A 13,787-nucleotide genomic window follows, 5' to 3' on the forward strand; every position below is an offset into this window, starting at 1 on the left:
TTTACTGGAAAATGCTTGAAAATTAGTTTTGGAAAAATCACTTCTGTACCAAATATGAAACAATAACACTATGTGTTTAATCTTAATACAGCAGAAATTGTATTCAGATTACCACATGGCAACCATATTAGGTCAGGGTCAATGGAGGATGCATACAATGTAGTTGCCTTTGACTCAAAATTATAAGCACTACCATGGTCCGGTGCAGTAAAGAATTCTAAATTTAACATTCCACCTTTCGTCTCCTAAAAAATAACTTCAAATCTGCAAATTAATTTTAATTCAGCCAAAGCAGCAAGTTATATCCCCTTTAATATTTCATAACAGACTTGGGAGGGACATGAATTGATTTCCCAGTGAAGTAGTGAAGTGATGCGTAGGCAGCAACCGCACTCAAGGTCACACTCCAAAAATGCTTCAGACAAACTTGTGCATTACATCTGTCATCACAAGAATATTCCAGCACAAACCTAGGTCCGAGTATTTATTTCATAGCTGTATTAAGTAATGGAAGCAAAATTATACAGAAATGAATGAATGAATGAATGAATGAATGAAAAAATAAATAAATAAATAAATAAATAAATAAATAAATAAATAAATAAATCTGGGGGGTTACAAACACAAGCAAAGCATTTCCAATGACAACGTGTATGGTGGCTGTCATTTGAATGTAATATTTTAAAAGGTGTACTGTTTATCTGGAAATAGTCCTGTGAAGACAAATATGGCAGCTATATTAGGACAGAGACACTCCGTAACACGATCATACACACCATAGCGTAGATTACTATAACTGATGGTTTTATAGTAGTGTTCAATATTCAAGCACTAAAATAAGACACATCTATTGAATTTTTATGGACTTCCTTGCACTAAAAATATGGTACACAATGTATATTTTACTCAATATCAAGTTTATCCAGTTCCTTGCTTATTCACGTTTGGCTTTGTAAAAATTCACAGATTTATTCATTTAAAATTAATTTCATACCGGCATAAACTAATAAAAATGGACAACTACATTAAATGCGGATACATACAGTATATCGACTTTGATTTATTTTACAATGACTTTACAGAGGGCATTTATGAAACAGAGCAAACAATCTTATTTCCACATACTGTAGTTGATTGCTTCTTGTCGTGCATAGCCAGCTGCAAACAGAACAGTACAGTTGCCTTGTTGAGTCTAAGGTTCTATTCGTCACATTGCAGCACAAAGGCACTTTAAAATCGAGTCCAGTGTTTATCAACCTTTAGGAAAGTCAAAAAACTGTCTAATACACACACACACACATCAAGATAAGCACAGTACAATCCTGAGCATAAATTAGTTAGATATGTAAATAGCGGTATTTCTTGATAAACTGGGCCCAATGGGCGATATGGATTTCATATGTAAGCCGATGGAAGTCGTTTACACTAAAATGATCTGTCTAGTTCTGAAAAATGCATCCTTTTACACATAATGTTCTCCACCTTCACGTGGAGTTATTGCTCCGAGGCTTGGGCCAGCAGAAGCATTTATATTTTTGCTGGAAATCATTGACAGCTTCTTAAACAGCAGGACAATGATTGGTTTTATTAAAAAAGCTTTTACAACTCGATAGGCACAACATGAAGAGAACAAAATTCTTATCAAAAGAAAATATCATTTTAGCACGGTACCCAGTGTCATGTTGCTGTACTCTAACTAGAACCATAAGGCCAATTGTCACACAATATGATCTCCTGCAAGTTATCTGACTGCATCTGCCAGACCCTTCTGTTTGTTTCCTCAACTGAAAAAAAAACAAAAAAAAAAAACAGAAAAATGTATGTCTAGCTAATACAGTAATAGCGTCTCATTTCACGTCTCATTTTACAGTGGAACCTAAGCTAAATGTTTTATTTGTGAAGTTACCAGGAAGGAAAATACATGTGGTATTTCTGTCTTGGGTGGGTTCTGACAACATTTTGTCAACATCAACACTTAGTAAGTAGTTTGTTTTAAATTATACACATGTTTAGCAATACCATGCATCAGCATTGCAGTATGATTTCTTTACAAAGAAAAAAATAGTCACTAACTTTTCATAGCATAAAAAAATAAAAAATCAACCATGGTGGTATGAACAACATTTCATTTACACTTTCATTTTTCATTATTGATGATAACAACCCCCACCCCCCTTGTGGATAGACTGGAAAAAAACAGGCTCTCTATGCCCTGAAATATCAAGCACTTTAGGAACCTCTCTGGTTCTGACCAGCCTGACCTGTATGGAACTGGCGCAGAATGATCAGTCACTTCGAAATTAACAACCTTTAGACACTTGTCTTTATTCAGCAGCTTGCCTTGACAATCAAAAGCATTTATGAAATATGTTAATGTTTTTTTCAATGCACTTAAAAACAGCAATAATAATAATAATAATAATAATAATAATAATAATACACTAATAATGAGAGTATGTGACATTTTCTAAAGCGGTAGAGATACTGTAGCTTGAAGCTATTGATTTGATATTAACTGGTCAATTGTGAGAAATGGACCATCGTTTTCCATTTAGCATGCATAATGGTTCCAGGGAACAAGGAATTAACCCTCACAAAGATGGTGCAGTATACATATCACAATAAAGAAGTCTACAGTTGGGGAGAAGTTAACTTCCATTTAAACTTAAATGCCAAATCCATTCTGAAGTGATCATCTATCCATTTTTTATTAAATGATATAGGCCTGAGGCTACTCCAAATTGTGATGTACTTGAAACCTACTGCAGGCTAAGAATAACGATTGATATTGTTTGTCATCAGTTGCCAAAGAGGAACCCATACTGAGATTTATTTTATTATCATCAAAGCCTGTCCTTCTGGAGTCTTTAGAATACATGTCAGTTGCATACAGTATTCTTTGTTGTTCGTACTTTCCATAATTTCTTTTCAGATAAAAGAAAAAACATTAACGTCAATCAAAGTAAAACATTACATCTAGCAAAACATTTTAACCAGTATAAAATTAGGAAGAAACACAAATCGGAACTTTTGATCCCTGCAAAGCTTTTACTTTGTTTCTGTTCCTCTCAGAATAATGACTTTTGCATTTGCACTTAGTTAAACTAGGATCCCAAGACAGTATGCTTGTGAGAATTTGACAAGCACCATTAACTGAAACTGCCACACTGACAGTGGGACTCTGACACTCGAAAAACCTTCGAGATGATTTGTAGCTTCCATACCTTGAATGGGTTGCGACTCAAAAGCAAGCTAAGAAGCAATGACAGTATGGGCTGAATCGCAGTCTGTAATATCCAAGAAACAAACCTGAGCGGGGAGACAGATGTAACTGGGCGTCTGGCTCGTTTGAAAAAAACAATTAACACTAACTTTCCAAGCCTAACTAAAAAGCAGCACATTCTTATTCTGGATTTGTATGGGTTTCCCATGATTAGGGCCCTACCTATTTCACAGCTGTGAAAAAAAATGACACAGACTGTGAAATCTGGTCTATTTAGTGTACTGCACTAAAATCCAATTAAATTATATGTGCTGTTACAGGTTCCTGATGCGATTGTTAACATGTTTCAATTTAAAAAAGAAAGCTCATCATGAAGTGGACAGGATTTATTGATGGACACTTGACAGCAGCCAATAACCAATTGGGGCTCTACTCCCTCAAATAAGCAGGATTCCAGGATCTCCATTGGTTGGCACAGTTCCCAGATTTTAGTAAGAATTTACTTGTCCTTAATTATCACCACTCTTTTTAAGGATGGATTGGCAGAATTCTCCAGGTTATAGAACCACATTGAATAATAGATAAGATCACAGCCAAACCAGCTACACGAGGTGTGTCCCTACTTTAATGCTGTAAGATATACCTTGGTAAGTACTAGACGTGCACTAGTGAATATTTAGTGTTGCAGTAAAGGATTAAAAGAAACATCCTCCTAACACCTTGGATAATTGAGGTACAATGTACATGCAGCACTATTCCCACCTGGTAACAGTGGTAATAGTAACAGTGTCTCTTGGATCAGCTCCCTCTCACTGAGAACAAGTGTAAGTTAAAAGACAAGCTGACAGAATTTTGCAGTAGACCTAAAGCAATACCTAGTGCTACAGTACTTACACAACCAGTACAATAACAGGTGCCATGTTATTGGGAGATAAACATTTTAAAAAAACATGTATTCTAATAGTGTTTGCTTATCTTCATGTTTGAATCAATCCTTGACACATTTTAAATAAATCACCCATCCATCAAGAATAATACCAATTTTGATTTACATCACAAAATGACTAGATGTTTGCTAAATGTTGCACTCCATTTATATCTTGATTTGAAACTACAAGGAGATTAAATGATACTACAGTATGCAGCTATCACTGGTAATGTACTGGCAATGTATACTAGCTGAAACCTACTGTAATACTACTCTTATTACACTGCAGCTCAATGGAATTCCCGTGACCACTCAGGACAGAAGCTATACAAAACATTCAGATTAATACATAGGTGGTATGGACTGAATTCCATGTCTCTGAGGATTTAAGGTAACAAAGATTTGAATGAAAATGTCTATTTAAATCTGCTGCTAATTACTGAAAAAGGGCAAAGCAAAAACTACTACCCTTTAAACGAAAGAAAGCACCTAAATAAGTTTGACAGCTCTTCACCATGTGCAAGTACAAGAGAAAGACAGCATTCATATCTTAATCTGCGAAGGCTTTCAAGAGAACCATGTGAAGTATTACTTAAAAAAGGCTGAGTGTGATGGGATAATGAGGTCAACTCTGAGTCAGCATTGACAGTCTGGGGAATTTAACACGCTTTTTCATAGAGCTAATCTAGAACAACTTTACAAAGATGAAAATATGCCCTCTTCAATGTCATTTTTTACATATATCGGAATACAATCATTGAAACATTCACCTTTATTAGGGAGACAAAAAGCCCTCACTCTGGCAGTATACAGTACTGTTGTGTCTGAACTTGGAAGATGACTGCTGCCCTCAGCACAGCAAGGAAGACCAGGCAATGAAACACCAGGCAACTTTTTTTCTGAAAACTTTAAAGCAACCGGTACTATACTTTTCGATAAAACTGTTGAAATGTGCATAAAAATGTAATAATCTACTACTAGCTGCTTCAGCAGTTGCTAGAAAAGGTTTCCTGTGTTCCAACAATCTGCTTGAAACAAAAGCGTGTTCTAATTTGTATTTAGAAAGCAAGAAATGTTTTTTGCTTCATTACTTTGGACCATTTGTGAAACACTGCTCTAGGCTGTATCTGTAAATGGCATACATAATTAAAATCAAACTTCATATTAAAATTCATATTAGATTAATTAATTAATTAATTAATTAAATTAAATAATTAAAAAAACGGTAGTGAAACCAAAACACAATGGTGTTGGTGTTGGTCGTTGTTTGTTTGACATCACTTACCATGACCTCCATGTTCTGATGTGGCTCGACAAATCCATGCACCGTAAGCTTCCGTAAAACTGAAATAAATCAATTATAAATAATTGATACAATTGTCTTTCCATTCCACGGTTTTAAATTACAGATAACATATCAGCAGATAAGGGTGGTGCCACAGCAATTCAAGATTAGGATAATTACAGATTATAGGCAACAAGACAGTTATCGAATCTAGAATATTATAAATCATTGACTTGTGATCCAACTATTCAAATTAAGGAATGTATTGATACCATTTTAAAATTGGCATGTGAAAATAACTGGATAACATGAATTTCAATTTTTGTCAATAAAATTCCCAATTAAACCGGTATTTTATATATTGCCTAAAATAGACAAGAACAGAACCCTCCAGGTAGGCCAATTGTCTCTGGTTCGATAACTGAACAATTTGTCTAAATTTGTTGATGTATATTTGAGAAAAAAAGTTGAACAGCTTCCATCACTCAAAGAATTCGAGGGATGTCATAAATTGCCTTACAAAACTGAAAGTACAACAAAAAAGTTTGTTAGTAAGTTTCGATATAGAAAGTTTGTATACGAATATACCCCATGAGTTAGGGTTACAAGCTACGTTATTTAGTTTGAAAGAATTTCCCCCCCCCCTCTCATTTTTTATTGGATTTGGCTAAATTAATTTTACAAAAATAATTATTTTACTTTTGAAAATCAATTCTATCAACAAGTAAAGAGAACAGCTATAGATGATATATTAATGATACGGGATGGGACAGAGATTGAGCTTAACAAACTCTATACCTATATGAACAGTACAGATGCAAGCCTAAAGTTTGCTATGGATTTTAATGAAACAAATATACAAATTTCTGGATTTGGATGTTTATAAAGATGATTCAAGTTTATTACATGCATCAAATCTATAGGAAAGAAACAGATAGAAATACATTATTGAGAGCTTCGAGTTTCCATCCTAGACATCTGATTAACAGTATTCCATACAGCCAATTTGTGAGATTGAGACGCAATTGCGATCAGGATAAAGAATATGAAAAAAAAAGTTTTTTTAGAAGTGGTTATGATGTATCTAACATAAATAGAGCAATTAATCATGCAGCTATTAAACCAAGATCTGAGGTACTTAATTCTGATTTAAATTTGAAACAGATTGAAGAGACACCAATTTTTATGACTGATTTTTCAACACAAGCTCAAGATGTGAGGAGAATTATATTAAAACATGTGAATGTCTTACAGCGTGATCACACTTTAAAACAATTTGTGGAGACTCCTCCAATAGTATTTAGACAAGCTCGTAATCTAAGAGATCAATTGGTTCATAGTGATTTGAAAACAGTATCACAAAGTACATAGCTTGGCGGTCAGCCAATTACAAATGTGGCAATTGTCCCATACGCGGCAATACTGTCAACTCTGATTCGCTTGGTCATCCCCACAGTGGGAAAACGGTATCAAATAAAACAATTTATTAAATGTAATACAACGTTTGTTGTATTTATGCTAGTGTGTCCATGTGGAAAATCTTATGTGTGGAGGACTAAAAGAACAGAGAATTAAAGAACATAAAGCTGCCATTAGAACTAAACATATGGATTACGCTATGGCGAGACATTACATACAAGCCGGAAACCGCTCGCCATCTACATTACAATTCTTGGGGATAGAGAAGGTAAATTGTCCAAAGCGAGGTGGTGATCACTTAAACATACTTCTACAACAAGAATCTTTTTGGATTTCTACATTAAATACTTTGTACCCTTCTGGTTTGAATGATGAATTGGATTACAGCCCTTTCCTATAGCAGAGTTCTTCCCTGTATGTATTTTAGCACTTTAGAATTTTAGTGGTTTAATTATGAAATTGTATTAAATGACCAGGAGCTGATAATTTGTGATTAATTATGGATGACTGATAAATGTTTGTAGATACATTAAGTTAATGTGATTGTTGCGGTCTGAAATAACACACATTATCAGCTATTAAACCAATTGAAACTTCTATCAGTTAATTTGCTATTAATTTTTAATTTTTCTAGAAAGCTGATTTTTTTTAATTTATTTATTTTAAATAAGAGCAACAACTACCAATACATTAAGGTAAGCACTGCAGATGAATGTTCATGATAAGTCAATTATTCTGTCAGAATTTCAATATGAATAGCAACTCCCTTTATAAAGCCCATCTTTTCCTTTGCTGAAAAAAAACTATTTACAAAACAAATGACTGCCAAGCTGCCAAATTACTTGTAAGCATACCCAACTAAACCAATACATTTGTATTTTTATTTTAAAGGGGGAGGGGGGGAGAATCAATTCAACAGAAATGGTAAATTGCTATTTTCCTAAATCTTGAATAAACTCTAGGATAGGTGGTATAACATATGTATAGAGACAATCAGGAATCAATGGGTTTCAGCAATTTTTACATTGAAATGGCTTTTGAATAACTGAATATTACTGTACATTTAAAAATACAATGACAGTTGTCCAAATCAAGGTTTTGTGTATATTATTTGGATACAGCACTGTTCGTCAACACTTTGACACAGCAAGGCAATGCATGCAAACCATTCTTTTCAAAGGAACGTAATGGTGCCTACCACTGAACAAGTGCGTTTTTTTAATTAAGCAATTTTTCTATTTCTCAAAAGCTGTAAGGTTGCGTGATGATTTTATGCTACGTTGGAAGTGGGTACGTAAAGCATTTTAAATGTGCAAATCAGTGTCTGCTAAAATAAAATTCATTAAAAAAGGTAGTCCTACAAATAAGACGATCATGAACATATATGTTAAACTGATACAATGCATGGATGGCATTTTATGTTCATGAGTTTTTTATTCTGAATTGCCATAAAGCATTAATCCCTATTACTATTGATCAGTAGTCTAAAACATTCTCAATAGGCCAAATGGGAACCACAACATTAAATATTAATACCTTTTAAAGAAAGCAAAGTTCTTTCCAGTGAACTGATGGCAGCAGCTTCATCTCCGGCACAGATCTGCTGTAGGAAGGTGTCCGTGTGATGATTCCACAGAGAGCAAGCAAAGCTGTAGATTCCAGATGCCAACTGTTACAAAACAAAACAAAGTAAAGTAATGTAATACCCAGCATTTATATTTGAACAGTTCTAAAAGCAGACTTTGTTTCAACTGTAATTTACAGTTTTCATAACACCTTAAATACATCTTAAATTGCTTATACATTAAATATAGGAAACAGCAATACTTTGTATATTTCAGCAATCTATAGGGCAGTTGTAAAGTTGAATATGGAATCATTAGATTAATTGTGGTTAAGACCTAATATTTCTTTTATTTAGATCTTTGGAAGCCATCACTTGTTTCTATTTTTCCTCACGACTGGAATGAGCCAAGAAATTTTGGGACATGACCTACATTCAAAAAAGCATGCAGGATTATTTAATAGAAAAGTATTGACTTCACTGCGTTGCTTCTTAGCTCTGTACATTCTATGCTCGGTATCTACTGTAGTGTTGTTTTTATGTTTTATAAGTGGATATTTAATTTCCATTTGTGTTGTGCAGAATGTAGCGTAAAATATATTGCGCATGTATACTGAAGCTTGCTGTCCCCAAGGAACCCCACACAAATTAAATGTGACATCTCCAAGGGTCATACATACCCGGAGGTGGAAATTTAAGGAAATAATTTAAATATAACTTTACATCTTATGCTTCATAGTGCTGGCTTTTTATTGGGGGGAAGGGGGGTATATAAAAAATTGGAACATAAAGGGTCTGAGGCAGCAACAAAGGCTTCACATAGTTGTCTCTCCACTACCAATAAATCCAAAGTCAATGGTCTGTTAAGAGACATTACCTCAGGCGGTCACTAACTGTAAAAAAACAAAATCACAATAAAAACGCTGGGTTTAATGAACAATGGCTAAAAACTGCTAGAGAAGAAACCAGTGAAACGCTCTAACATTTTACTGAATTCATTCCCAATCTGATACGGTTTGGACTGCTACTGTAGTTGCTACTGTAGGTATTGTAAAATGGGCTAGATTCACAGTTGATAAAACCAGTGAAAGCATCATTGTGTAAAGGCTAACGATATTTGTTTTAAAAATCAAGAGTTTTCATATTAAGGCTAATGCAATCATAAACATCAGTAAGAAGCTAGGAGTGTATGATAAAGGTTTGGAGAATATCAGTGAAAAATCAAGGCAGTTTTTGTGTTCACCATATAGCGTGGGGCGGACAGACAGGCATGATCAGCACAAAGGTCACAATTTTTTTAAATGAGGGCCCAAAAAAAACAGTAACTGTTAAATCCCTCTACTTTCAACCCATCTGTATAAATAATTATCATGAGCACAAAGAGAAAAAAAAATGATTTAAAAGACAATACATTATAAAAGCTAAATACTGAACTTAGCACTGTTTCATCTTAGAACTGTATTTTATTTAATTTTCTCAAAACATTCGGGGGCTTGTTTTTTACTGCCAATTAAAACAAAGTTCTGTTCTGACGTAAACAAACAAGTTTTCCTTGTAAGAATTTAAATTGTAATATTTTGTTCCAACACTTTACATTTGCCAGCTGCCTGCCCCCGCCATTCCACATGCTTCAAACCAATGTACTCCTGTCTTACACACTGGAAAAAAAGAGGGCAGCCCAAGCTCCAGGCACACTGACTTTTTAGATTTTCTTTTTTTAGCTAACAAAACATACCAGCGAGTGCTACATCCTCATCCAGCCCCCAAATCTGACAGTAGTGTACCACAGGCTTGAATACATTAAATGCTGATGGGTCCCAGAGGGGGGTTCTTTATCTTTTGACAATAATGTGTTTAAAGTACCAAAAAGAAAATCTATAAACTTGTATTGATTCATAACAGGGCTCTAAATTGACCTAAAAAAAGAAACAGGTGAAAGCCAAAATGGCCTTCACTTCAATACATAGGATGTTCTGTAATTTTGCCTACGATTCTTATATAAAGCTAATCATTAGCCACAGAAAGAAAATAGTTTAACTTAATAATAGCTAGTTATTTGTTCAGAATTGTTTTTGGCAAAAGTTGTCTGTACATTTTTCATTGTATGAACTGTCCTCTTTGGCTACTGCCATGAGGGTGACTTTTGCACCCACAGTCAGAAAACATATTTTTGGCAAACAGCTGCCTCTGTGTTAGTTTTATGAGCTGTCTGGTGTGTCTGCTGGCTTGATAGCATGAGGGTGGCTGTTGGGCCTTCTAGATCTAACCCCAGATTCCATCCATGTTTAAAGCTAGTGGTAATGCAAGAATGAGCAATAAAAAGCATTTTGTTTTAACCAGTAATGTTACAAAAGGTCAAACGTAAAAAAGGGGTATGTACATGTTCTTACTCTATTTAAAAAGCTCCACCAGCAATGCCGCTGGGCGGCCCGCAGCCTAGATTTAAGCCTATGCGGACGTAGCCATGGGACCATTTTGTTTAATTTGAATAGTATACATTTAGGGCTTCTGTTTTTAGGGTTTTATTAAATTGTACTTTTAGGTGCTTATTTGTAGCTATTTTCAAGTTTTATGGAAATCGTTTTTTTTTCAGGGCTTTCGTTTTTGATATACGGTATGAAATTAGTGTTTTTCGGTTACTCTGTCAAAACATGTACAGTAGTAACTCGATAGTACTTGCACACTTAAGTTGTACCTTCTTTCCGTTGCTGTCTTCCACAACGAAATCCCTATGGTCACGGGCACATTCTTCTGGGGTTTTTGTTTGCAGGCATTTTTGTACATTTCACCACAATTCTGTTTTTAATCCTCCATATCTTAACTGTAATACAGCTTGAAACCCTGTTAATAAGCCTCCATCCTGATTGTAATCTTGTTTTAAATCTCCCAAGCAGAGTCTCCAATATAAATGTAGGAATGTGCTGTCATTCAGTAGTTGGGGCGGGTTAAAGTATTGAGAACTAATCAATGATAAATGCAAGTCAGGAAGGTGGGACATTGCCCAGCAGCACTGGAAAATGTATTTATTATCATTTTTGTAGTATGTTTTATTTTTGAATGGGAAAAGGGTAAAGTCAACGTGAATTGATTAACCATTTCCACAGTTATTATGGTGTTTTCCAGTGTTTATTGGCTATCCACCGATTTCATTTTTTTTTTTTTTTTTTTGTATCGGGGGTGTTTTATCGGTTAAAACCGAAAATCAGAAGCCCTATATATATTCAACACAGTTCAACTCATGAACTGAAAAAACATAAATGTATCTTATTTAAAGGATGCAAACTGATAAAAGCTTTTTATACTTTACAAGGTTTCTGTAGCCTGCAATAAAAGAAAGCAGGACACATTTAGCGTCATAAAAGCTGAATTACCATTGCTGTGGTTCAAGTAGCTTTCAGCATACTATTTAGCAAAACAGTTTATAGCAATCAACCACAGCCATGACTAATTAGGCGAACAGTAAAAAACTGTGTAAGAATGAATTAATGCTCTCTTCTGAATACCAGTTCATACCAGTCACTGATACAAAATAAATGCATGAAGACAGTTTTATATATATATGCTGCCATTTTTCTGTACCCCAGTTCCTGTTTTCATGCATAGTTGAGTCGCTTGGCCTTGTTTCCACGTCGGAGGTATGGCTTTTTGGCCGCAAGTCTTCCATGAAGGCCACTTCTGACCAGACTTCTCCAGACAGTAGATGGGTGTACCAGGGTCCCACTGTTTTCTGCCAATTCTGAGCTGATGGCACTGCTGGACATCTTCCGATTGCGAAGGGAAGTAAGCATGATGTGTCTTTCATCTGCTGCAGTAAGTTTCCTTGGCCGACCACTGCGTCTACGGTCCTCAACGTTCCCCGTTTCTTTGTGCTTCTTCAAAAGATCTTGGACAGCACATCTGGAAACCCCTGTCTGTCTTGAAATTTTTGCCTGGGAGAGACCTTGCTGATGCAGTACAACTACCTTGTGTCTTGTTGCTGTGCTCAGTCTTGCCATGGTGTATGACTTTTGACAGTAAACTGTCTTCAGCAACCTCACCTTGTTAGCTGAGTTTGGCTGTTCCTCACCAAGTTTTATTCCTCCTACACAGCTGTTTCTGTTTCAGTTAATGATTGTGTTTCAACCTACATATTGAATTGATGATCATTAGCACCTGTTTGGTATAATTGTTTAATCATACACCTGACTATATGCCTACAAAATCCCTGACTTTGTGCAAGTGTACCTAGAAGAATTGATGCTGTTTTGAAGGCAAAGGGTGGTCACACCAAATATGGATTTGATTTAGATTTTTCTTCTGTTCACTCACTTTGCATTTAGTTAATTGATAAATATAATCTATTAACATGTCTATTTTTGAAAGCATTCTTACTTTACAGCATTTTTTCACACCTGCCTAAAACTATTTTTTGTTGAGAGAATTCTAGGTGACATTTTAAAACTGGAAGTGTTTCCTCATCAGAAACTATTTTAAAATGCTGCCACGCACCTCAGTCACCTTGAAGCCAACATGTTGATTAAATAATTGCAATTTTGAAAATCATCAGCTGCAGTTCTGTTTCGACGTGATTTGCCATTTAAGAATATAAGAAAGTTTACAAACGAGCCATTTCGGCCCATCTTTCTCGTTTGGTTGCTCGTTTGGTCAGCTTCAACAACATTACTGGGGAGTTGGTTCCAGATTCCCACAATTCTCTGTGTATAAAAAGTGCCTCCTATTTTCTGTTCTGAATGCCCCTTTATCTAATCTCCATTTATGACCCCTGGTCCTTGTTTCTTTTTTCACGTCGAAAAAGTCCCTTGGGTCGACATTGTCAATACCTTTTAGAATTTTGAATGCTTGAATTAGATCGCCGCGTAGTCTTCTTCGTTCAAGACTGAATAGAATCAATTCTTTTAGCCTGTCTGCATATGACATGCTTTTTAAACCCAGAATAATTCTGGTCGCTCTTCTTTGCACTCTTTCTAGAGCAGCAATATCCTTTTTGTAGCGAGGTGACCAGAACTCAACACAGTATTCTAGATGAGGTCTTACTAATGCATTGCAAAGTTTGAACATTACTTCCCTTGATTTAAATTCAACACTTTTCACTATATATCTGAGCATCTTGTTGGCCTTTTTTATAGCTTCCCACATTGTCTAGATGAAGACATTTCTGAGTCAACATAAACTCCTAGGTCTTTTTCATAGATTCCTTCTTCAATTCCAGTATCTCCCATATGGTATTTATAATGCACATTTGTATTGCCTGCATGCAGTACCTTACACTTTTCTATATTAAATGTAATTTGCCATGTGTCTGCCCAGTTCTGAATGCTGTCTAGATCATTTTGGATGACCTTTGCTGCTGCATCAGTGTTTGCCACTC

At 35.3% G+C, this 13,787-nt stretch overlaps 1 protein-coding gene across 1 annotated transcript in view; it reads right to left on the reverse strand.

Annotated features, from left to right (window-relative positions):
- The window catches only part of LOC117400116 (importin-11), a 180,769-nt gene that overhangs the window by 149,159 nt on the left and 17,823 nt on the right, over positions 1 to 13,787 (reverse strand). The window contains exons 6-7 of the mRNA XM_058990140.1: positions 8,392 to 8,524; positions 5,437 to 5,495 (exon numbers count right to left, since the gene is read on the reverse strand). Of these exons, the coding sequence (XP_058846123.1) occupies positions 5,437 to 5,495; positions 8,392 to 8,524 (192 nt within the window). The remainder of the gene's footprint in view (positions 1 to 5,436; positions 5,496 to 8,391; positions 8,525 to 13,787) is intronic.

This window comes from Acipenser ruthenus, chromosome 2 (assembly GCF_902713425.1).
Source record: "Acipenser ruthenus chromosome 2, fAciRut3.2 maternal haplotype, whole genome shotgun sequence".
In the NCBI taxonomy this organism is placed as follows: Eukaryota; Metazoa; Chordata; class Actinopteri; order Acipenseriformes; family Acipenseridae; genus Acipenser; species Acipenser ruthenus.